This window comes from Hibiscus syriacus, unplaced genomic scaffold (genome assembly GCF_006381635.1).
Source record: "Hibiscus syriacus cultivar Baekdansim isolate YM2019G1 unplaced genomic scaffold, ASM638163v2 tig00110482_pilon, whole genome shotgun sequence".
Lineage (NCBI taxonomy): Eukaryota > Viridiplantae > Streptophyta > Magnoliopsida > Malvales > Malvaceae > Hibiscus > Hibiscus syriacus.
In genome coordinates, this window is record NW_024062758.1 from 3,889,636 (window position 1) to 3,912,329 (window position 22,694).

At 36.2% G+C, this 22,694-nt stretch overlaps 2 protein-coding genes and 1 pseudogene across 3 annotated transcripts; 1 reads left to right on the plus strand and 2 right to left on the minus strand.

Annotated features, from left to right (window-relative positions):
• Window positions 1–215: 215 nt before the first annotated feature.
• LOC120128788 lies at window positions 216–6,731 on the plus strand (annotated as a pseudogene).
• A 1,701-nt stretch (window positions 6,732–8,432) lies between these two features.
• LOC120128685 (calmodulin-binding protein 60 B-like) lies at window positions 8,433–19,709 on the minus strand. The gene is made up of 6 exons (XM_039146315.1): window positions 19,631–19,709; window positions 19,365–19,486; window positions 18,958–19,161; window positions 18,731–18,852; window positions 9,183–9,232; window positions 8,433–9,070 (listed from the first exon to the last, which is right to left on the minus strand). Exons 1-6 carry the CDS (start codon window positions 19,707–19,709, stop codon window positions 8,727–8,729), a joined length of 921 nt encoding a protein of 306 aa, XP_039002246.1. The 3' UTR covers window positions 8,433–8,726.
• Window positions 18,925–20,587, minus strand: LOC120128729 (calmodulin-binding protein 60 F-like). Of its 2 annotated transcripts, XR_005516653.1 has the most exons (5): window positions 20,486–20,587; window positions 20,269–20,321; window positions 19,631–20,122; window positions 19,365–19,526; window positions 18,925–19,161 (listed from the first exon to the last, which is right to left on the minus strand). XR_005516653.1 is itself a non-coding variant. In XM_039146359.1 (3 exons), the coding sequence occupies exons 1-3, from the start codon at window positions 20,549–20,551 to the stop codon at window positions 19,795–19,797; spliced, it is 447 nt and encodes a 148-aa protein (XP_039002290.1). In that variant the 5' UTR covers window positions 20,552–20,587; the 3' UTR covers window positions 19,533–19,794. The 2 variants fall into 2 exon arrangements, 1 of the variants encoding a protein (XP_039002290.1); XM_039146359.1 differs by lacking the exons at window positions 18,925–19,161; window positions 19,365–19,526 and having other exon boundaries at window positions 19,533–20,122.
• Window positions 20,588–22,694: the final 2,107 nt, after the last annotated feature.

Genomic DNA, 22,694 nt, shown 5'->3' on the forward strand with positions numbered 1-22,694 from the left:
TCACAGATTCCAATTCCCTCAGAAACATTCCAGCGAACCAAACGCCACCTTACAGAACTCAACACATAATAATCTCTCCAGAACATTCTTCTCCACTGCCACTTATAAATATACCCTCTTTCCCATACAATTGATAATCCAACGAACTCTGTTAGTTGTTTTTTTTCCTACAAAGATTGAAGAAGATTTTTCAGATAGAACATAGGGGGGAAAGTAGAACACTCTAATAGTAACACCGAGTATTGGTACAAGGATTGATGGAAGGAGTGGTAATAAAGGAAGAGGAAACTCAAGTGACGTTTGCTGCCCCTGGAACGACATAGTTGTCATCATCTTCATCGTCTTCGAATGCCACTCCGCAGCCGCGGGAAGGGCTTAACGAGATTGGTCTGCCGCCGTTCCTCATCAAAACTTTTGAAATGGTCGAAGACTCTTCGACGGATGCAGTGGTTTCATGGAGTAAAGCTCGAAACAACTTCATTGTTTGGGACTCTCATAAATTCTCCACCACTCTGCTTCCTAGGTACTTCAAGCACAACAATTTATCCAGTTTCGTTCGCCAGCTCAATACATATGTAAGTAATTTCACTTCAAAATTATCTCATTTTCACTTAGTTTTCATCAACAATTCAACATGCAATATTCAATTTAATGGTGGATTTGAATGCAGGGTTTTCGAAAAATTGATCTAGATAGATGGGAATTTACAAATAAAGGGTTTTTGGGAGGGCAAAAACACCTATTGAAAACGATCAAGAGGAGAAGAAATTTGGTGTCGAGCTCGCAACATCAAGGTGGAGGAGTTTGTGTTGAGTTAGGACAATTCGGATTAGATGAAGAGCTTGAACGACTAAAGATGTTGGGAAATAAACAAGTAACAAGTAATTTCCCTATAACCAGATTAGTGAGAATGTGAAATAAAAGCGGAAAAATAATACCCAAAATTGATAACGGAGTTCAGCCAATTGTGGTTACGTCTCTGGACTGCTCATAAGAAACTCTATAGTATTGGGAGAAAGAAATGATTTGAGATGATTTTGAAGCTAAATGGGTTAGGGTATTTATAGTTGAGCCTTAGGGACTAATCTTGTAATTAACCCTATTTTTATTTTAATTAAAAATTAGGGCACCGAATTCGGTGCCCCTTTATTGAAAATCTTCAACCCTCTATTTTTGAAAAAACAAGCATCATTTGCTGACTTTTCCAACAATCTCCCACTTGAAGACTGATTTTAATCTTTTCTCACACCTCGATCAATGCAGCACCATTTCAAGTCTTGTTATTCTAGCATGCCAACTGAAGCTGAACACAACTTCAGTTTGTCCATGGTCACCGTCTTTGTCAACATGTCTGCTGGATTTTGAGCTCCACTAATCTTTTCAAGTTTCAAAATCCCATCTTCCAGAAGAGACCAGATAAAATGATATCTCAATTGTATGTGCTTCGTCCTGGAATGAAAAGACGAATTCTTTACTAGATGGATGACACTTTAACTATCGCAATATAATACATTGTTTTCTTGTTTCTTGCCTAACTCTTCCAAGAAACTTTGGAGCCAAACCATCTCCCTGCTGGCTTCCATAACAGCGACATATTCTACTTCAATTATGGAGAGAGCAACTATCTTCTGTAGTTGAGAAACCCAACTCACTGCAGTACCTCCTAGAGTATAGACATACCCTGTAGTGCTCCTTCTAATATCAACGTTTCTGGCTAAGTCAGCATCTACATAGCCTGTCAGTATCGTATCTCCACCTTTGAAACAAAGTGCTTTGTTTGTAGTACCCCGCAGATATATGAGGATCCATTTGATTTGCTTCCCAGTGTACCTTGCCCGGATTATTTATGTACCTGCTAACAGCTCCCACTGCATGAGCAATATCTGGTCTGGTACAAACCATGGCATACATCAGACTTCCAATTATTGAGGCATATGGCACTTTCACCATGTATGTACGTTCTTCCTCCATCTTTGGTGATTGTTCTTTGGAGAGTCTAAAATGAACACCTAAAAGTGTACTTACTGGTTTAGCATCTTGCATGTTGAACCTGGAGAGTACTTTGTTGATGTACTCAGCCTGTGATAACTTTAAAGTCCCCGACTTTGTGTCTCTATTGATCCTCATCCCTAGAATCTGCTTTGCAGCGCCCAGATCTTTCATTGCAAACTGCTTCAACAATTTTTTCTTCAAGTTTATAATCTCTTGCATGTCTGAACCTGCAACAAGTATGTCATCAACATACAACAAGAAAATAATGAAGTTGTTGTTGAACTTCTTGATGTAGCAAAAATGATCTGCTTGGCATCTGGTAAAACCACTGCTACCCATGAAGCTATCGAACTTCTTGTACCATTGTCTAGGAGCTTGTTTTAAACCATACAAGCACTTCTTCAACCTGCATACCAGGTTTTTCTTGCTTGCCTCTATGAAACCTTCTGGCTGCCTCATATAGATTTCTTCCTCCAAATCACCATGAAGGAAAGCTGTCTTTACATCTAACTGCTCAAGATGTAAATTCTCTGCAGCTACAATTTTCAACACCAGTCTGATTGTAGATAGTTTTACGACTGGAGAGAAAATTTCATTGTAGTCAATACCTTCTTTTTGCTGAAAGCCTTTGACAACCAATCTTTGCTTTGTAGCGTTTGCTCCCATCGAGCTCTTCTTTGATCCTGTAAATCCACTTGTTGTGGAGCGCTTTCTTGCCTGGTGGTAATTCAGCTAATTCCCACGTCTGATTTGACATAAGCGAGTCCATCTCATCTTTCATAGAAGACTCCTACTTGACTGAATCCTCCACTTTCATTGCTTCATCATAGCACTCTGGTTCACCATTGTCAGTCAGCAACAAGTAGTGCAAAGAAAGAGAATACCGTTGGGTTGGTTTAGGAATTCTGGAGGAGCGTCTCAGTTCTGGTGTGTATAGTTCTTCTTGAACTACTTCAGGATTGATCTGAACATCATTTCTAGAAATCTCATCGAACTCAACAAATTCCTTTGTTTCAGCTTTGGTATTGGAGCTACTTGATTCTACAGTTGATCTATCTTTGTACATCACATTCTCATTGAAAATGACATCTCTGCTTCTGATGATTTTTCAATTTTTGTAGTCCCAAAATCGGTAACCGAACTCATCACCACCATAACCAACAAAGACGCATTTGTTGGACTTGGCATCAAGTTTACTTCTTTCAGCAGAATCTATGTGTACATAAGAAATACAACCAAACACTCTTAAGTGTGAAAGTTTTATTTCTTTCTTGCTCCAAACTTCATCTGGTTTCCACCATCCAAAGGAATTTAGGGCCCATGGTTGATCAGGTAAGCTGCAGTGTTGATAGCTTCAACACATAGAAATTTGGGTAATCCGGCATGTATCCTCATATTTATGGCATGTTCATTCAGAGTTCTGTTCATGCGACCTGCTACGTCATTCTGCTACAGTGTCATGTGAACTGTTGTCTCCATCTTGATCCCATTGTTTGCGCAAAAATCTCTGAATCTACGATTTCTGTACTTTCCTCCATTGTCAAACCTCAACCACTTGACTTTCAGACCAATCTCATTTTCCATCATGGCCTTCCATTTTCTGAAAGTATCAAAGACTTCTGATTTCTTCTTCAGAAATTAAACCCATACCTTCCTTGTTGAATCATCGATGAAGATGACATAATATAATGAGCCTGCAAGAGATGGAACTGGAGATGGTCCCCATACATCAGTATGAACCAACTCTAACTTTTCAGCCTTGAGTGTCTTACCAATCTTTGCAAAGCTGACTTTATTTTGTTTACCAAAGATGCAATCCTCGCATAGTCCAACATCTACATTCTTTAGATCCGGCAGCTTCCCTTTTGAAAAAAGTGTCTTCATCCCTTTCTCGCTCATATGGCCAAGCCTTTGGTGCCATAGGTTTGATTTTCCATCAGCATCTGCAGCATCTGCTACTGCTACTGCAATGATATTCTCTAAATTTGAGGTTATATAGAGAGTACCAGTCTTCTTATCACGAGCAATGACGAGTGCTCCTTTGGTAATCTTCCATTCACAGCATGAAAAGTTTGTACTATATCCTTCTCCATCAAGCTGTCCTACAGAAATCAAATTTATTTTGAGACTAGGAATATGTCTCACACCTTTCAGTGTCCAGGTGGTCTGGTTTGGTAGCTTTAATCGGATGTCTCTCTTTCCGACGATCTTCAAGGTTTCATCATCAGCTATATGAACCTTCCCAAAATCACCACTGACATAGTTCTCCATGATTTCTCGGCATGGGGTAGAGTGGAAAGATGCCCCTGAATCCAAGATCCATGATTCAATCAGACTGTTGACACTTAGAATCATTGCGTCACCTGTCTCCTTTGTCACGTTGGCAGATTCCTGTGCGCCAGTATTTTTCTTCGGTGCTCGGCAATCTCTTTTAAAATGATCCTTCTTGCAGCAGTTATAACAGGTAAAATCTTTCTTTTCCGTTCTTGATTTTCCCCTTCTGGATTTGGATCTGCCACGATTTGAATTTCTTTCTGAAGTTCTCCCTCTGGACTCCGTGTGCAAGGCTGAGGAGGTTGATTCTTCACCCGCTTCTCTCCGTCGAATTTCTTTACTCAATACCAGATCCCGAACATCGTCGAATTTTAATTGTTGTTTCCCGACGAGCTACTGACTGCTGTAACAGTAGCATTCCAATTGTCTGGTAGAGATGATAAGAGAATTAAAGCTCGAACTTCATCATCGAATTCAATTTCCACGGAACTCAACTGGGTTGTGATTGTGTTAAGCTCATTTAGGTGTTGAGCCACCGATGCCCCTTCCGCCATCCGTAAATTGAATAATCGCCTCATCAAATGAACTTTGTTTGAGGCTGATGACTTCTCATACATACTAGAGAGTGCCGCCATAAGACTCGTCGTGGTCTTTTCCTTTGCTATGTTGAAAGCAACATTTCGGGATAACGTCAGTCGGATAACTCCGAGGGCTTGTCTGTCGAGAAGAGCCCAGTCTTCATTCTTCAATCCCTCTGGTTGTTTTCCTGAGAGAGGTTGATATAGATTTTTCTGGTACAAAAAATATTCAATCTGCATCTTCCAAAAGCCAAAGTCCGCACCATCGAACTTCTCAATTTTCACATTCCCTTCGTCTGCAATCATTACTCCCACTCGAATCTGGCTTCGTTTGGATTATTTCTGACAATTCTTGCGAACCACCGTGTATTAGAACACCTCCGTCGATAAACTCATATCGCCGCCAATTTTTTTACTATTCATGAATTCACTATTCATGTGAATAGTAACCCCGTAAAAAAATTGACAAAATGCACAACCAAAAGCTCTGATACCAGTTGTTGGGAAATAAACAAGTAACAAGTAATTTTCCTATAACCAGATTAGTGAGAATGCAAAATAAATGCGAAAAAAGAATACCTAAAATTGATAACGGATTTCAGCCAATTGTGCTTACGTCTCCGGACTGCTGCAGATATTTTACTAAGAGAGAAAATTTACAGGTGTTTACAAAACACTCACTACTCACAAGAAACTCTCTAGTATTGAGAGAAATAAATGATTTGGGATGATTTTGAAGCTAAATGGGTTAGGGTATTTATAGTTGAGCCTTAGGGACTAATCTTATAATTAACCCTATTTTTGGTACCCCCTTTATTGAAAATTTGCATCCCCTATTTTTGAAAAAACAAGCCTCTTTTGCTGACTTTTCTAACAAAAGAGGGATCGAAGTGTTTTACATGCCGAAATCGTGCGATTAAGGCAACAGCAGAAGCATTCAAGTTACCAAGTTGTTGCAATAGAGGAAAGGTTACAGAACACATAGAGGAAACAGTAGCAGATAATGGCATTCCTTGCTAAGGCTCTACGAAACCCAACTTTTATCAAGCAACTCGCTCAGCAAAGACATGTTCCGGGGGTTGAAATAGGTCGAAAACGTCGACTAGCAGCGAGCCCTAGCTTGGAGAATTTGCAACAAGAAGCGGTCCATGTGGTGGTCGATAATGATCAAGTCGATGAGCTAGAAGAATTGACTACCATTGAGTCTGAGATCGAGACGTTTTTTACATCCGCCATGGATAATGAATCCAGCAGTGAAATCAAGGATCACATAACAAGTCCAATGCCCGTTTCAAGTGTGACTAACACCTTGGGTGTTAATGATACGACATGGGAAGAGTTAATAAATGAAGATTTAATAGGCGGTGAATCGAGGGAGGAACTCGTGATTGGTGATCAAGCTGAAGTTGATGTTCAAGTTGAAGATTTGGCAGCAAACCCTGCAGATTGGGTTGATGATTTGCAGGAACTTGTGGATCAAATGGATTATCTCATGTCAAAAAAAAAACATTAATGGAATGTAGGGTGATCTTGTTATTCTGGGGCTTTGACTTGAGTTGGTCTCTTTGGCACCATTCCTTGTGTTATTGAACTGGTATGTTCATCAATCTCAGCTTGTGGTTCATGTTGATATGTATATTGCTTGTGAAGACTTTTAACCTTGTATATTATTTCTCTTACAGCAGAGAATGATGAAAGTTGCTTAGGGGCCAACAAAAATTCTTGTTATTCTCTTTATCCTTTATTAATCGTCAAATCTTATTTTTATTCTTCTTCTGAGAAACAATATCAAAGCTATTCTGGAATTTGATTTAGTAGTTTATAACATAATTATTGTTCTCCTTGTAATTTTTGGCAGGCGAACCAAGTGAAAAGAGGTGTATGATAATGACATGAAGGAGCCCTTTGAAGCCAATATATCTTCCGCAGGCTTCAAGTTCCAGAATTTTGGTGTTTACTGCGTCTATACATTATAGCTGAAATATGCACGTTTGGTCTCCATGTTAATTGTTATTATGTTTGTTTATCAGTTTCAGAACATAGGCATATATAATGATGGTTGCCTACTTGATGCTGTATTCATTGTTGTTTACACAGTAATGATCGTTTGCTCATTACTGTATGAATTGAATCCTTTGTAAAATGTCTCTCTTCAAAGTTCAAACCGAAGATAGGAAATTTCAAGTAATGGAAGAACATGAAGTTTAACCCTAAATTGACTGAAAAAAATAAAAACGACGTAGTTTTCATCTGTAGACATCACTAGATAGGAACTGCATTGTCTCGCTGCAATGCCTTCAGATGATGTGACACGTGCCCTCTTCGTCCCTGTTGGATCGTTGTTAACGTCAAAGCTCATGCCATCTCCCCCGATTAAATCGGCGAACATCCTTTGCAAATCCTCAAAACTGTCCTATGATTAAAGATCCACAATAGAATATTAATGCCCTGTCGTTTAAATCATAATTACGTATTTAGCCTCTTAATAAAGAGGAATATCAAGGGCAGGCCTCATTATTCACCATCGAGATCATTTCTTGCGTAAAATCACATCACAGAAATCCTGCCCGCAAATCTTACGAAATTTAGGTGATAAAAATGGAAATAACAAAGAAAAAAAGGTTCTCCGTATGAATTTTTTAATGAACACACAAGGACCCGAAGAATTGACATTGCCGATGCAATGACATTTTCGCTAAGCAAGAAGTAAGATTCGACAGCGTTTCATTTGCATGGAAAGAAATTTTTAAAAGAAGGGAGAAAGAAAGGAGATATTTTTTTAACCAAACTCGTCTCAGTTCATTGACTCAGTCGCTGAAACCACCGGGTTCAAAGTTGGAAGTTTTATCAGCCGAAGAAGAAGCCCGGTTCTTGCCGGTTTTTGATAATCGGGCCTTGAACGTCGATATCGGAGGTGGGTCAACTGAGTTTGCCATTGGGTTACGTGGAAAGGTTGAATTTTGTTCGTCTTTGAAGCTTGGCAACGTCACTTTGACTCTACAGAATTTCGGGGATGAAGAGGCTAAAAGAGCTCCGAATATGAGGAACTATACTAGGAATATCGTTAAGGAATCTGGGTTAATCGAGAAAGTTAAAAATTTTGGCTTTGAAATAGCTTTGGGGTCATCAGGGACAATAAGAGCCATTGAGAAAGCAGTTTCCAAAGGGCATGCATTGGATTTTGCTGAGAACGAAGCTTTGTTTAGTGAATGTAAAGGGGATTGGAGCTTTAGCAGAGATAAACTAAATAGTGTTGTCGAGAGCAACTGTAAAGGATGAGAGAGACAAAAAGTAAAGAGAGATGTGTTTTTCAAGAGGAGATCAGAGTCAATTGTTGCTGGATCAATCATAGATTTTCTTGCACATTGGAGGATCAGTTCATGATTACAACAGTTATGTTATATTATCTTGTTCTTCCATATTATAGCATTCTAAAATGCACAAAAACTTTGATGAAAATTCGATTAATAATTTGACCATTTAAATGCATAATTTAATTATCCTGAGCCGTCTAAGATGGCAATGCATTATTGATTTCAACTTACAAACACTCTTTATACGGACCCTTTTTTGTTTCAGTTGTTACAAAAGGGGAGGAAACACTACATAAGATCTACAAATATTCTAACCTAAAACATCTAGGAGAGTCTTGCCCCCCTGATTGCACCCATGAATCAACTTGAAGAGCATCCACATATACTTGGAGAAAGCTTAATTGCTTTTAAAGTAAATCTAGGTAACTATATATACACAAACCTGGTGGCGAGTCGCCTTCGTGCGGCACCGCGACTAATCAACCTCCATCGGATAACAGCTTGTAGCTTCAACCACCTAGCTTTGGGCCACACATCTCTGGTCTCTCCAATGTTTGGCTATTTACATTTAGGGAAGATATAGGGTGCCTACCGATGATTCGGAGGCCAAAGTCAAAATATTAGATCCACTAGGTAGTCCCCATGCTGGAGTAGTTGAAGTCCAGATTGGCATTTGAGCTTGAGAATTATCCTCGGTCGCAAAATGATCACCTGTGAAAAATGACAAACTGTTCTCTCCATTGGATTGGAAGATTCCTCCCAATCTGAAGCTGTTTCTTAGGGTTGGATTGAAAGCTTTGATAGCAGGCTCATCGTGTGGTAAAGAAACCTGTAATTGATTGGCATCTTTCATTTCATAGGCATAGGATGTTGATGATTGGTTGAAATTACTATTTGATGTATCTGGTTCATCTTCATACATACATAAAAGAATGAATTCAATCAAGACGAGTTTACGATATAGCCTGCGATTTGTTTATTGAAGTGACAAGTATATAATGTCTATACTAGAAAATTCTTGTACCTTGGTTTTCAACCGAGAAATCAGATTGCTGCAGAAGTAAATTTGGGACGTGTCGCAACCGTCTTTCGGTTGGTTTCCGGAATTGGGCTTCGACTTAGAAAAATGTGGATTGGAGTCGCCACCGATCATTTATTTAAAAATAAATGGGTTGATCGGATACCCTATTTCTTACCTGATCTGCGTCTTACCAGAAATATGTCGGGCTCGGGAGTCGGTTACGGTTAAGGAAGGATTAGCACCCTTGAGCCGCCCTTTCGGTACTACGTAATTTCCAGTTGTCTTAATTAAGAAAAATAACAAGTTAAATTAAAAGGTAAAGTTTCAATCCTAATTACTTACCCTTGATTAATTTGAAAATATCCTTTAAAAAGAATCGAGAAATGTGTTAGATAAACAAGGTAAAGAAAACAAATAAGATACAAGGAAAAATAAAATAAATAGTAAGAAAATAATAGTAAAGTAATAATTATATATAGTAATATTTGAAAAAAGAAAAAAATATAATATATATATATATATCAAAGTATTAATAAAATAAATAAGCTATATATATATACCAAATACTTAAAAATAGAAAAGCTACCCTCCCAATTCACCGAAAGTGGGGGGCTTTAGTAAGAAATAAGATAAAAAAAAATGGGTCATCTAGGTTAGTAGTATATAATATAATGTTTAATAATGATAATGATAAAGACACAAGGTTTTTTTTTAAAGAAAATAATAATATAATAATAATGAATAAAAAAACAAAAATAATAAAAAAATAATATAAAGTTATAAAGTTATAAGATATATTACATAAATAAAGAAATAATCAAATAAAAATAATTAAGAATATATATTTAATAATAGGTATATAAATAAACTATTAAAAGTATAAAAAATATATACGACTAGATAAAGATAATTACAATATATATATAGTAATATTAGACTTATAAGTAAAATATTAAAGAAATATATATATATATAATAATAATAAAATATAGTAAAAAAATAAATGAAAATAATTATATATATATATATATATATATATATATATATATACATATAATAATAACATGAATAATAAAAATAAATGAATAAAATATTCATATAATAAATAAAGAGACTAATATAGATTTTTTAAAAAAACTCTTCCCCTCCTTTAACCGAAAATCAAACCGATTTTTAAAAATAAGCATCGGGGTAGATCTAGGTTCGAAACTTCGAAACCCCACCCATTTTGGTCATCGGCGCAACCCACGTTTTGGGTTATTCAAACCAAATCTCAAGAAAAATAACGTGCACATGCAAAAGAAAGAAAAAAGAAAATGCTACCTTTTATTTCCTTTTCGAATCCTTTACAATAGTTTTGCCTTTGTATCTTCCCGTGCTTTCCTCTATGTTTTATGTGTAAATCGTGTGTTACAATGGTGAGTTACAATGGCTATTTATAGTGCTTGTGGATCCTATCTTTAGGAATTTAAATAATAGTAGAACTCTATCCTATTTTTAGGAGTTTGAATCCTAGCAAAATTTTATCCTATTTTTAGGAGTTTGAATCCTAAAATTCTATCCTATTTTTAGGAGTTTCAATCATAGTAGGATGAAAAATGTGTGTTGACAGCTGCCCCTCTTTGCCCATAGTCGTGTAACGGGGATAGGGCAAAGATTAAAAGACACACTTTTCGTTCAGTGGAGTTGAAAATTAACTCTGATGTTTCAATAACTCCCTGTCGAATTGAGTTACGGATGACTCCTCCATCGTGAAGTCGAGTTCATCTTGAAATGATATGAAATTAAAGTCGTAGTTCGGAATTTGAATCTGCACGTGGCTTCCCGTTACCCTTCGGTCTTCTTCTCGGTTTAAAGACCTTGGATCGGAATCGAACTCAGAAATCTTCATTGACAGATAGCTTTTTTCTTGACTTAAGCTATGTTGTTTGAAAATGGTTGCTTGTCACTAAGGCACGGCTAACCCAGGTCCTCTTCTCGACTTGAAAACCTCGACTGCAACCGGAAAGTAGTGTGATTGATGTGTCATCGAGCTGAATGGAGTCGAACTCGACAATTTTGATGGCAGATAATCTTTCTTTGAGTTGGATATCCTTCGTCGTGAAGTTGAAATCCAAGTAAGTAGCATTGTTCCAAGTCCAATATCCTCCGTCGTGAAGTTGAAATTGGCTCTGGAACCGGGAAATTGTTTGTTGACAACCAGCCGTCCCTTCGTTGTGAAGTTGAACTTGTGTTGTCTCGAGTCCAATATCCTTCGTTGTGAAGTTGAAATTGAATCTGAATGAAATTTTGTTGACAAGCAGCGGTCCCTTCGTCGTGAAGTTGAACTTGCGTTGTCTGGAGTCCAATATCTTTCGTTGTGAAGTTGAAATTGGCTCTGGGATTGGGAAATTGTTGTTGACAAACAGCGGTCCCTTCGTCGTGAAGTTGAACTTGCATTGTCTGGAGTCCAATATCCTTCGTTGTGAAGTTGAAATTGGCTCTGAAATTGGGAAAATTGTTTATTGACAACCAGCGGTCCCTTCGTCGTGAAGTTGAACTTGCGTTGTCTGGAGTCCAATATCCTTCGTTGTGAAGTTGAAATTGGCTCTGAAATTGAGAAGTTGTTTGTTGACAACCAGCCGTCCCTTCGTTGTGAAGTTGAACTTGTGTTGTCTCGAGTGCCACGATATCCTCCGTCGTGGAGTTGAAATCGCGGATGGCCCCTTCGTTGTGAAGTTGAGCCTTGACTTGAATATCCTTCGTCGTGAAGTTGAAATCCAAGTATTGTATGTTGCGGGTGGACACAATTCCATTCGCCGTGAAGTTGAAACCGTGGAGACCCCTTTATTGTGAAGTTTAGCTTCGAGCTAGATATCCTTCGTCGTGAAGTTGAAATCCACTCTCGAGCAAATTGTGTCGCTATGAGTGCAATATCCTTCGCCGCGAAGTTGAAATTGACTCTAGCTAAAACCTGAAAAAGTTATGCATATATGTGATGCTATGGATGCAATGCTCTTAGGTGTGCCTAAAATGCATATGCAACATATGTTATCTTGGGGCTCTAGAGAGAAATCTCGATCTCCAGTTGCCTGTCTGGAATCTTGATTCTTGAATCTTCAAATTTTGATCCCTGATCTTGAATTCTTCAAATATTCAAATCTGATGTGCACATTCTATTTTTGATTTGAGAAATGCTTCTCGACCATCTCAAGTATGTGCCTGAGCTGAGTGTAACAGTTCAGATGATGCTTCAAAAGAAGTTGTCTTGAAAGAGATAGAATTCGTTTCAAGGGAAACGATCTCAAAGATATCTGTTGTTTCATGAGAAACGGTCTCAAGGGAAACAAAATTATGTTTTAAGGGAAATAAATTTGAAGATTTTGTGTTTCAAGAGTAACTGTCTCAAGGGAGACAAAATTTGTTTTAGGGGAAATAAATTCAAAGATTTTGTTTCAAGGGAAACTGTCTCAAGATAGACGAAAATTGTTTCAAGAGAAACTGTCTCAAGAGAGACAAAACTTAGTTCCAAAAGAAACTGTCTCAAGGGAGACGAAATTTGTTTCAAAGAAAACATATTCAAATATTTTGTTTCAAGGGAAACTGTCTCAAGAGAGACAAAATTTATTTCAAGGGAAACTGTCTCAAGATAGACGAAATTTGTTTCAAGAGAAACTGTCTCAAGAGAGACAAAATTTGTTTCAAGGGAAACTGTCTCAAGAGAGACAAAACTCTTCTAGTGAAAACGGTCTCAATCGAGACAAATCTTATTTTAAGAAAAACAATCATGAGTGAAATAAATCTTCTTTCGAGTAAAACAGTCCCAAGTGAGACAAAGTATGTTTTAAAAAAGCAATCTCAAGTGAGATAATCATCTGCATTAAATGAGACTGTCTCAAGCGAGACAGAATTTATATTGGAAATGTCGAATCTGAAAATGAATGTCGATCTTTCTATCTGTCGAGTTGGTTGAAGTGTAGCTTCTTGCTGCTGAGCTAAGCAACCGACATCAATCTGTAAAGGTTCTTTTGAATCGAGTATCCTTCGTCTTGACTCTAAAGCTGTAAAAATTATGTACGTGGAAAGAAAATGATAGATATGACGCTCTAAAATGTATGCATAAGATGCATGTAACATGAATTGGTTATATTTTATCTCCTGAAAAAGGTCTGATAATTCGCATTAGGATGCTAAATCCCCAAAGATGACTCAATATCCAAAAATGCCCCAATATTTGATGTTGAATCTTCAAAGATGCCCCAAATGTTCCTCATTTCATACTTCAGCATTGATTCTGAGCATGAGTTTTGTGTCTAAGAGTCACATGCCATTTACCAAGATCCACTCTAGAGAGACTGTCTTGTTTGAAAAAAATATTTTTATTTCTCTTCTATTTTCAAAGTTATGAAAATATCAATTAAAAGAGTTTTGAAAATATTGTCACTTTCACGGTTTTACAATTGAGACGAATCATAAAACTAGAGTTCAACGGATATCAAAGAATTAATTACAATGTTAATCCTTCAATAAATTATAGTTATTTGACAAGTGTCAAGATCAAAGCTATCTTTGGGAAATGGTTAAGTAAGGAAAAGATAAAAAGTCTCATGTTATTGTGTTTGGTCAAGGGTTTGGCATTTGATGCTCAAAGGTTTGGTATTTGATGCTCAAAGGATTGATGGGGTAGCTTGCATGCTCCTCTGCTGGAAGTGTTCTCTGACTCCCAACCTTCGTTGTCACACACAGATTGTGCGATGCCTTATCAAGGAATTTGTGTGATCGCCTCAGTTGCACAATTTTTATATTCAAGCCGCCTTTTCAGGTTTTGAACTCGAACCCTCCTTTGGTTTCAAGACGTTATTCAGGATTTACGTCTTGAACCCCCCTTTGTTATTTTTTCTACCATGCATTAACTACATTGTTTTTTTGCAAACAAAGATTAATCCTGATGGGCGGGATGAAATCTGAAGATAGTATCTTCTGTTTAGAAATCCATGTATGATTAGAAGGGACTTTTAAGACACGTAATGTAGGCCAAGGCTCATGGTTATGAAAGAAAAGGATAAATAGGCCCAAACAAGTGTTTCAGGGTGTTGAACCAAGGATCAATTCATTCTGATGCCTTCAATCCTGTCTTGCTCAATTTGGATCTGCTCATATGTGTTTCTCTGGATTTTCTCTGGATGTTCCATGATCTTCGAGTGAAGTGATTCAGAGATTCGGGAATGATTGTGCTTGATCAATCTCATAGTTTGAGGCTTGATGTGCCATTTGTCTTTAGGGAATCTTTGCATGTGCTTTTTGTCCCTTTTTATTTTTGATTTTTGCTCTTTTTTTCTTTTGTTCTTGTTTCTCTTTTTCTTTGTTTTTTTTTGCTTTTTTGCTTCTTTTCTTTTTTGTTCTTGATTGGATCTTCGCACTTGCCATTTGGTCCACCTTTTGGTGTCTCCTTTTGATTGATGTCTTCACTCATGTGAGCAGATTTCTTCCACCTTGCCCCCCAATATGGAGGGTGATCCTTGGTTAGGGTTGGATCAGAAGAAAAATACTACAGGCTCAAAAGGGGACACAAGGGATATATATTTTCTCCTGTTGTAAAGGGATAAAGAAAGAAAGCCGTTCATCATTTCATACATGGAAGTCCTCACAGAAGAGGTATCCCCAGGGGGATAGATTTTCAGGATTAATTTCATTCACATGAAAACAGTGTAGTTAATGCGTGATAGAATTATTTCGAATGAATTGTTTTTTTGCTCCTTGCTCCCAACATATCTCAATGTTCAGGCTCCCGGCGAGATGCCCCAAATTGTGTCTTAGAAGAATGCTCATGTTCAAATGAACAACTCAATGCCTTGGATATTAAAATGTCAATTTTGAGTCTAATGGTGTGACTTTATTTGACTCAAAGAAAGGTATGGGTGTATCAAAAAGATAAAGACAATGTTCAAGAATTTCAAAGGGAAGTTATGTCAAAATTTGGTCTTTTTGGTAATGATTAAGGTATTTCATTTTGGGGTTTGAGAAATGATAAGAAAGGTCTAATCTTGTCATATGCCAAAAATCTATAATTCTTGAAGAGTTAAAAGAATCCTTAATTCATTTAATATTCGAAGAACTAAAGATTAAAATTTGTTCAATTGCTCCACCTTAGAAAGTAGCATAACTTCAATCCTTTAAAAGATTAAGTAAACATGAAATATCAAAGACGTGTTCAAACAAAACAATCCTCTAAGTGCAAATGGTATATGCCATGCCCCCTTCGACAAGTGCCTTACAGTTTTTAGAGGAATGTTTGGGGTTTCTTATGTGGTAACAGCTAACAGCTTCAACATCGTAGCCCTTAGGATATGGAGATTCTTTAGATCTTCATGGCAGGCTTTGTCCTACAATCAGCTGATCAGGCTCCTACTGTATTGTTTTCAGTTTTTTTCTTTAAGGTTACAATCTTGCTTCCATGTGGTTAAATCCACTTCATCGAATCATCTAGGAAGAAATTTCATGTTTATGAAAATGCTTAAAAATGTAGATGAAGATGAAAAAATGCAAGAATGCATGAAATGTTCGAGGCATTGATCCAAGAAATGTGCATGTTATTATGAATAATCTTTATTGGGGACAAAAATGTTTTATCTTTTAAGAGACAAAAATATCCTGACAGCTTCTGATATGTTGACTAGTCTTCTGCTTTCGTCTTTCACCGATTGAATAACCTGTCGAACCGCTCCGGCCTCTCTGGATGAACCGTGAAAATGTTGAGTTATTTTTCGTATTGGTCCAAGAAGTCTCGAATGATCGCATCTCGAGTACCTACTTTTGTTGAGCCTGTTCCCAACGAATTCGTCATTGGAGCCCTTAATTGATAGGAACTATGTGAAGTTCATTAATCTGTTTCTTGAATTCGCCAGCAATGGTCTCCAATTTCAGCTATCATTTTGCCATTGTCGTGTTCAAAGGGACTTCCAAGATACATAACCTTCATCCTGCCCCTGCAACCTCTGCCAGTCAGTTCTTCAAAGATAAGCTTTCATTGTGCTTGATGTAGACCCGGTTCATTCTGAGTCCTTTATAATGCAGCAGAGTGATATACTCTTCAATTGTGGGCACCACGTCTTCTGGATTGAATGTGACACACATAGTCGCCTTGTAGACTATCCTTTGTATTTTCATCTCTTGTATTACAACACCTTTGTTCATGGATTCAGATTATTCGAGTTTTAACAAACACGTTTTAGTGGATCAATACCTCTTTTAAATGATGCAAGTGATGAAAATAAAAGAAAAGAAAAGAAAGATGAAAAGAGTTAGTGAGGTGAAAAATAATAAAAAACGATCATGAAAATGAAAAATCCTACCCCACATGATATCTACCCCAACATGCTTATTATTCCTACCCGGACATGATCTCTATCCCGCATGCTAATCTCAAACAAATCCTAATCGCATATTTGTCTAGTTCGCATGCTTTGAACATAAAGTAAGGCAAGAAATAAAATCAAAGCAGCCTAAGGTTTGGAATGAGGTTTTGGGGTGGGCTCTAATTCTCAATTATATCCCGGTTTAGGTTCTAAAAAACGGTACCCGAGTTCTTCTTGTCGGTGCCCCCTTGGACCGACCAGACCCTTAGTCCGAAACCCATCACAGGCTTGTGTGGACTAAGTTAAACTCGAGAGGACACATTCCCTTATGCCCATACGGAGAATAAATTCACACGAAGGCATAAGGTATATGAATCCCGAAGGCTACTTGCTAGGCCCATACGGTGAATAAATTCACACGAAGGCGTCGCTTTCACCCCCACTTAAAACGGGTTCGGAGCTCGGGTTTAGAGCCTTAGATGAAAAATGTTTGGAAAGCTGAAATCATGAGAAAACGATTAGTACAACTATTTACTCGAAAAATATAATCAAAAGTAAGAAATAAGGATCGAAATGTTACCTTAAAATTTAAAATTACCCTTTTCGTTAAAAAGACAACTGGAAATTACCTTAGCCTGACTCGCTTACCTAGGTCCCCAGCGGAGTCGCCAAGCTGTCGCAACCGCCTTTCGGTTGGTTCCCGGAATTGGGCTTCGACTTAGAAAAATGTGGATTGGAGTCGCCACCGATCATTTATTTAAAAATAAATGGGTTGATCGGATACCCTATTTCTTACCTGATCTGCGTCTTACCAGAAATATGTCGGGCTCGGGAGTCGGTTACGGTTAAGGAAGGATTAGCACCCTTGAGCCGCCCTTTCGGTACTACGTAATTTCCAGTTGTCTTAATTAAGAAAAATAACAAGTTAAATTAAAAGGTAAAGTTTCAATCCTAATTACTTACCCTTGATTAATTTGAAAATATCCTTTAAAAAGAATCGAGAAATGTGTTAGATAAACAAGGTAAAGAAAACAAATAAGATACAAGGGAAAAATAAAATAAATAAGTAAGAAAATAATAGTAAAGTAATAATTATATATAGTAATATTTGAAAAAAGAAAAAAAATATATATATATATATATATATCAAAGTATTAATAAAATAAATAAGCTATATATATACACCAAATACTTAAAAATAGAAAAGCTACCCTCCCAATTCACCGAAAGTGGGGGGGCTTTAGTAAGAAATAAGACAAAAAAAATAGGCCATCTAGGTTAGTAGTATATAATATAATGTTTAATAATGATAATGATAAAGACACAAGGTTTTTTTTAAAGAAAATAATAATATAATAATAATGAATAAAAAAACAAAAATAATAAAAAATAATATAAAGTTATAAAGTTATAAGATATATTACATAAATAAAGAAATAATCAAATAAAAATAATTACATATATATTTAATAATAGGTATATAAATAAACTATTAAAAGTATAAAAAATATATACGACTAGATAAAAATAATTACAATATATATATAGTAATATTAGACTTATAAGTAAATATTAAAGAAATATATATATATAATAATAATAAAATATAGTAAAAAAATAAATGAAAATAATTATATATATATATATATATATAATAATAATAACATGAATAATAAAAATAAATGAATAAAATATTCATATAATAAATAAAGAGACTAATATAGATTTTTAAAAAAAACTCTTCCCCTCCTTTAACCGAAAATCAAACCGATTTTTAAAAATAAGCCTCGGGGTAGATCTAGGTTCGAAACTTCGAAACCCCACCCATTTTGGTCATCGGCGCAACCCACGTTTTGGGTTATTCAAACCAAATCTCAAGAAAAATAACGTGCACATGCAAAAGAAAGAAAAAAGAAAATGCTACCTTTTATTTCCTTTTCGAATCCTTTACAATAGTTTTGCCTTTGTATCTTCTCGTGCTTTCCTCTATGTTTTATGTGTAAATCGTGTGTTACAATGGTGAGTTACAATGGCTATTTATAGTGCTTGTGGATCCTATCTTTAGGAATTTAAATAATAGTAGAACTCTATCCTATTTTTAGGAGTTTGAATCCTAGCAAAATTTTATCCTATTTTTAAGAGTTTGAATCCTAAAATTCTATCCTATTTTTAGGAGTTTCAATCCTAGTAGGACGAAAAATGTGTGTTGACAGGACGCTAAGTGGCTCAGGCAGGAGATCTGTCAAGGGCATTGAGGGTCCCGTAGTTGCCCGCCTGTCAACCAAAACCAGGTACTGAACATTTTTGTAAGCTTGTCGCTTTGCATCTTCCACAAGAAGCTGGAAATCAAGAAGAGAATTGTTTGATATCGTCACATAAAACATATCTGTGAAGTACAGTAAATGAATGTATCTATTTGAGTTCTTATGATATGACAAACTAACCTTCTGAGAAAAGGTAAATTTTTCCACAAGGTGGTAGTTTTCGCCATCCAATGTTGCTGCCACAACTCTGTAAATGGAGTCTAATAAGAGTCCAACGCTTTGTGCGGTTCCATAGTAGGAATACCACTCATCATCAAGAATACAAGACAGAGCATGATCTATGATTGTATCCCATACCCGATTCGAGATCCCACTACCGAGTATCTGCAGTAATTAATGTCACAATTCAGTCAGCAGAACAAATCCACACTATATATGTATATATATACTCGTATCTGTAAACTAGGTGAACAAACACACACACATATACTCGTAACTGCACTCATCTCAAATCAAGTAACATAGACCATGACAATAACATGTATGCTCAAATTTTTGTGATTGAAATGAAGAGATTATTCTCTTACATCGTGCAGTGCAGATGGATCGGTAACATGCAACCTCAGGAAGTCCTTGACTGTGAAAATATTTTTAGAGGTGAGCCGTTTATGGAAGGCACCATCTTTGGCTATCCTTTCCAGACGCCACACTTCATCATGAGGGAAGGGAGGGTAGCGCTTCTTGTATTACTGCATAAATGTGTATATATCATATATGTTGCATTAATTAGTTGTTTTACAAAAGAGATTATTGAAGCTGAAGTTTATAAACAGCATTTGAACAATGAACTTACACTCTCCACGATGATCCTTCACCATGAATGCTTCACTTGTAGCCTCCCTGATTGTCGATTCACCAGGAATTCTCTGCATAACTCTAGCTCCTAGTCTAAACTTTCGACTTCTTATCCAGCTAGAATTGTCGGTGAAAATCAAATTATCAACTGTTCCTACACCGTCAACCAAGGTGATACTGAGATCCCGTCACCAGTGGTCTTCTACCTTCTCTTTCACGAAGAACACTGGCATTGAATTCACTTTCTGTCCAATCTTCTCGCTCATCAGTGCCAAACTCACCGTTAAGGACTAGAATCTCAACCTTAATAGAAGACAGTGAACCAGATGAGATCATCATTCCCATAGTTGCATCGACTAGGATAAGCCTAATGGTCTCCCCATCCTCGGCTTCAACCTTGCGTCCCGTAAATATGGTGGAGGGTAGTTTATTGACGAATCGTAACTGCAAGCTTCTTCCTCTAGATGCTTCAATCTGATTAGTCAATGACCTAAAACGCCGGTAAACAAATACCAGTTTTAGACCGTTAATTGAGATGAATACTTATGAAACATGAATGATATATTCTAGTGTTCAATCCATTGCAGCAAAATCTTTTAACATGTGTTCTATGCCAATAGATCCAATATAGCTTACCTTGAAGATGGTTGAAAGGAAGACAAAATTGCTCTTTCCACTTCTTCCCTTACCTAATAAAAAATGACATGTACAAGAATTAAAAACAGAGATGCATAATGAACACGAGTATTTTCAGGAAATGAAGAGTTCGAGTAACATAAACTACATCTAAACATCTCAAGTTACAAGATAAGCTGCTAATGTAAACCCGAAATGATCCGACGATTGAACTAACCCATGATTGAAGCATCGGTTCCAGGTTCAGCACAATTCTATTAAAGGAAAGCCTTCCAAATCTCATTATGCTTCTAACAGCAATGGAAAACAAGAAGGAAACATGCAATGATTAAATAGCTTAGAATCGTAAAGAACCAAACTTGTCTCATTTCATGCATAAATAAATAAACCAAACTCAGTCCTTAAGGGTAACCCTTCTTTTCGGCTTGGGAGCCATAGAATCAAACCTCTCGTCAGCTCCATCAGGAGCAGGCCTCTTACAAGGCAACTTCATGGGAAGCGCAAGAAGTTGGAAGTTGACAACGGTTAGGCAAAAACTCAAAACACTTGGAGAGCATATAATATTCAAACCCAAGTATTGTTGCTAAACTTCTCCAGCTGTCCCCTTTATAGGATATTCCTAGCAGTAAATGGTAGATAGCAATGCTTCAGTTGACTAATAAATACAACTAAAACCGTTCATTGAATATTACCAGGAAACGTACAAAAAAAACATCACTAATTCCGAAACACGTTTTGCAACAAGTCAAGGAAAAAATTTGTAATAAAAGCATCAAAGCAACATGAAAAATCAAAAAAAAAAAAAGCTAGCAACTAAATCGTTATTAAAATATAGGGTAATTCTATGAGGACATGTAACATGCTTGAATTCTACACATGACTTCTTTAATACCCAGTCAAGTAATGTTGAAAAAAAACTGGGTTTTCGGGTTTTCAAAGGGTGCAACAAGAACAAACGCGTGAATGATCATTGAAACGTACGTAAAATGGCAGAAAGAAAGTACAATCAAAACGAGTAATCCAATAAAATAATTTCTTTTTGGTGGTAGTAGTAGTAGTTCTTCGGACAAAAAACACGGTGGATTAAAAACGAGTCATATCAGAAGAAACCATTTTTTGTATGTTTTTCTACAAATGCCGCGTTGTGCTGGATTACGATCTTTTGTTGGATTTGAAAACGTCCTTCTCTTCTCATGATTTATCATATCAATTAACTGAATTTCAAATTCGATAAAAAAAAAACTGAATTTTTGACAAAAACTAAGCATATATTGCATTGAATATAGCCCCGCCAGTAGATTGTTAATTTGTTGAATCTTTCGAATATTAAAAATTATAAAATAATCTCTTGATTATATGATATTATTTTGTTAAATTTTTTGTATTATTAAAAATTATAAAATAGTCATCTGATTATTTATATATTCCAAACAAATTATTTTTCGTTAACTAAACGTTAACTTGTTAATTAAAATATGATAAAATTTGATCCCAAAATCTCAAAATAATATCATTTCTAAGCAGCATGTTAATGTTTAACCATACAATCGTCAATTTTTTTAACATAAAATGATGAATTTAAAATATAAATAGTTAAGTAACTAATTTATAACTTTTAATAGTCTAGTGACCCAACGAAATAATACTCTATAATCAATAGATTATTTTATAATTTTTAATAGTCGAAAGACTCACCGAAAGAAAATCCTATAGTCATAGGGCTATTTATGTAATTCACCCTTGCTCCCTCCTCTCCCCCCCCCCCCCAAACCCCCAAAGAGAGTCTTCATTCTTGTTTCTCAAGGAATATTGTCAAGATTATTCCTGGTAGTAAAAAAAAAGGAGAGAATCATCGACCAACATTTGTTCGTTAAGCTATTGGCTTTGAAAAGATATATAAAACTAAGAATATTATCTACCTACACTTGACAATGACTAACAATCCAATTATAATTTGACTAAATTTTACTAAGAAAAAGCTTTATTAATTCTATATACTTAATAGAGTTTACATTAATTAGACTAAATTCCAATTATTTTTCATCGCTTCATCTTGGATTACCAAATGAAAAGTGAATAATAGTACGAAAAATGAAATTATTTTATTATGTTTTTTTAAATGATGATATAAACCATTGTCATAATAAATGTTGATGTTTGAACCCACACAAAATTAAGAACGAGTGAGCACCCCGTTTGGGTATATCTTAATTAGGCCATATATTTTCGATAGGCCTTAGCTTGATTTTGGCTCTATTTCGTGATCATACTAATAATTTTTTTTTTTTGGTTTTCAACAAAAAATTTAAGGGTGTCTTTCATTCTTTAAGTTGAACTTCGAGGAGTCTATGAAAGTATAAACTCATTAATATTTGTTGTAAGACTTGGTTATCGATTTTCATTTGATTCGACGATAAGCTAATGAG

What these genes read in the sequence shown, in the direction of transcription:
- LOC120128685 (XM_039146315.1), bottom strand. Translation starts at nt 19,709, where the DNA reads ATGCAGAGAATTCCTGGTGAATCGACAATCAGGGAGGCTACAAGTGAA. An exon ending in ATCCATCTGCACTGCACGAT is followed by an intron (nt 19,162 to 19,364) that starts GTAAGAGAATAA and finishes TAATTACTGCAG; the next exon opens with ATACTCGGTAGTGGGATCTC. An exon ending in CTCCTGCCTGAGCCACTTAG is followed by an intron (nt 9,233 to 18,730) that starts CGTCCTGTCAAC and finishes ACGGTTGCGACA; the next exon opens with CGTCCCAAATTTACTTCTGC.
- LOC120128729 (XM_039146359.1), bottom strand. Translation starts at nt 20,551, where the DNA reads ATGAGATTTGGAAGGCTTTCCTTTAATAGAATTGTGCTGAACCTGGAA. An exon ending in AACCGATGCTTCAATCATGG is followed by an intron (nt 20,322 to 20,485) that starts GTTAGTTCAATC and finishes ATTTTTTATTAG; the next exon opens with GTAAGGGAAGAAGTGGAAAG. An exon ending in TCCTTTCAACCATCTTCAAG is followed by an intron (nt 20,123 to 20,268) that starts GTAAGCTATATT and finishes CCGGCGTTTTAG; the next exon opens with GTCATTGACTAATCAGATTG.